The sequence below is a fragment of the Echinops telfairi genome, unplaced genomic scaffold (assembly GCF_000313985.2).
Source record: "Echinops telfairi isolate 266 unplaced genomic scaffold, ASM31398v2 ScPeMD7_6;HRSCAF=24_1, whole genome shotgun sequence".
Lineage (NCBI taxonomy): Eukaryota > Metazoa > Chordata > Mammalia > Afrosoricida > Tenrecidae > Echinops > Echinops telfairi.
In genome coordinates this window covers 19,340,300-19,342,820 of record NW_022103903.1, presented here as the reverse complement: position 1 = coordinate 19,342,820, position 2,521 = coordinate 19,340,300, and the positions used below count along the sequence as shown (strand labels likewise).

Here is a 2,521-nt window from a genome sequence, read left to right as displayed (position 1 = left end):
GCAATTGTTTCTCAGGATTTTCATCTTACCCTTCAAATCCAAAACCCATTCAACTCTTGTCAAAACTAATTAAATAACCTAACTTATCTACAATTGATAATGCATTCATTCAACTCACTTTTTATACTGATACAGACCGATAGTTGTAAAATGTACATGATTTCATCATTTTCCCATATATACATACCCATCTCCCTGTTAATTGATAAAATATGTATTATTGTACATAGGATAACAACTAAAATTCTTATGTTTAAGTACCCATTCAAGGCCCACAGAGATAAAGAAAAAAGGCTTCAAGCCAATTCAAATTAGTTGAGTCATGTAAAATTTGAACCTACCTAATTTTTCAAAATTTGGATGAAGCAAAAAAAAAAAAGAAAAAGAACCCAGAGCATAAACACTTACAGACTAAAGCCTTGGAATGGAAGACTTGGAAGAGACACAGTGAACTCTGTCAGCAGTCTGATAGAAAAGATAAGATTTTTGGCCAGGATTCTAAAGAGCAGCCCACATTCAAAGCACCATGGTTGGCTGCTATCTTTGAGGAGGGTCCCACGGTTTCAGACTCTGCCTATCAAGAGATTTAACCCTATGAAATGTGCATGCTGCCCTTTTTTACTAAGAAGGAGATTAAGTTTCTAGCAGGATGACAATCCATAATTTTTCCCATAATGGTTACCATTAAATTGGACTTTTGATTTTAATATTGATATATTCTACCTTTGCTTCATTGGCCATGACCAGGGGTCCTCAAACTTTTTAAACAGGGGGCCAGTTCAATGTCCCGCAGACTGTTGGAGGGCCAGACTATAGTTTAAAAAAAAAAAAAACAAGAACAAATTCCTACGCACACTGCACATTTTTTAAGGGTGGAGACAGATCCAGTCATGGACACGGCGGCCTGCTGGATCTTCTTGCTTTATTAGTTTCCGGCTGATCAGTTCAGAAAGTTGGAGAGGGTGAGGCGGGAGAGGGTGAGGCCATTAGGAGTTTTGGACGGACTCTTCTGGGGCAGGCTTGGCAGGTACAGACTGTGGGACAAGACCTCCCAGGCCCCACTGGGAACTGGGAGGAAGACCATGGATCAGTGGCTGCTCACCCACACAGATGGAGACCTGGGACTCAGGGGTTGTGCCATGGGCCTGCATGCCCCAGCAGGTCACAGACCATCAGTGCCCTGGTGAGCTGGAAGGATATGACCAGAGCAATTCATGCAGTGACCGGGCTGGAGCCGCCGACTGGGACATGGCCTTGTAGTGGTTGCAGCTGATCACATAACTTAGGGGGTCAGCACGGGCCCTAGTGAGGGCTGGAGCCCCTTTGGGAATTGGGGCTCATAGAGGGGAGATCAGACAGGAAGGGAGGGACCGCCAGGCTGAGGAGAGAAGCCAAGGGTGTTATGTCTATCAAGACACAGACACCCTAAGACCAGAGTCCCAGCCTGGAGCCTCGGAGGCCAAGAAGAACCAGCCCTCGGCCCCATCCTGGCACAGGGGGTAGGGTCCTCAGGAAACACCCCCGCCCCCATCCAGCCCTTCCTGCCTGAAGGTCAGCAGGCTGTAGTTCTAAAGGGGGGTGACCAATGCCTGTGGCTGCTTGGGGTTGGGCTGCCCGCTTACTTCCCCTGGGAGGCAGATTTGTTGCCTTTAGGGATGAACTTCAGGGAGCTGCTGAATATTCAGAAGCGGGACTGCCCCCGCTTGGGGCCATCATTGAGGAACTCGTGGCCAAGCCCGGGGCCACATTTACCGCAGGACACCTTAAAGGCATCAAGCTGATTGCGCTCGGGCTGCTTGGCCACGCTGTCATCATGGATGGTCTCCGTGAAGGCTGGCCATGGCGACGAGTGCTCGTACTTAGAGCGGCTGGAGAATAGCCCGTAGCCGCACTTGGCACACACGTAGACTGCAGGTTCAAAGTGATTCTGGAAAGCCTCGCCCCAGAGAAGCTGCAAAAAGACACAGTGCCACCAGGTTCCCATCCCGCTCTCACCCTCCGACAGCTCCGAGTGCACCGACCCACCGCACATATGTTACTTTGAAGTAAAAAAACAAAACGGGCAAAAACACCCGGCAGGCGGGATAAATGTCCTCGGCCGGCTGCATGTAGCCCATAGGCCATCGTTTGAGCACCCCTGGCCATGACTGTACCTACCCCTTCATGAAGAATCACTTAAACGTCCTGAAATAAACTCAATATATAACTGCACACGTATTTTGATTTTACAGTTTTTTAATACTAACACTTGTAGGAGTTCTTGACTCCATCGTGTGACAGAGTAGAAGTGACTCAGTGGGTGTTGAATGCGACCTCTCCAGGAGCAGATGGTAAGTCTCTCCCCCACAGAATCACTGCGTGAGTCCAAACCGCCAAGCTTTTCATTAGAAGTTGACCACTTACCCCTTTGCACCACCGCGTACATTAACACTGCCATAGCACTGGCTGCATTACTAGATGTGCCTCAAAATCTCCGTGGCTTAATCTGATTAGACTTTTATTTTATCTTCATTGAAAGTAT

At 48.0% G+C, this 2,521-nt stretch overlaps 1 protein-coding gene across 1 annotated transcript; it reads right to left on the bottom strand.

Moving 5' to 3' along the window:
• Positions 1–1,681: 1,681 nt before the first annotated feature.
• Positions 1,682–1,984, bottom strand: LOC115868095 (methionine-R-sulfoxide reductase B1-like). Its single transcript, XM_045286266.1, has one exon. The coding sequence runs from the start codon at positions 1,982–1,984 to the stop codon at positions 1,682–1,684; it is 303 nt and encodes a 100-aa protein (XP_045142201.1).
• Between the last annotated feature and the right edge of the window lie 537 nt (positions 1,985–2,521).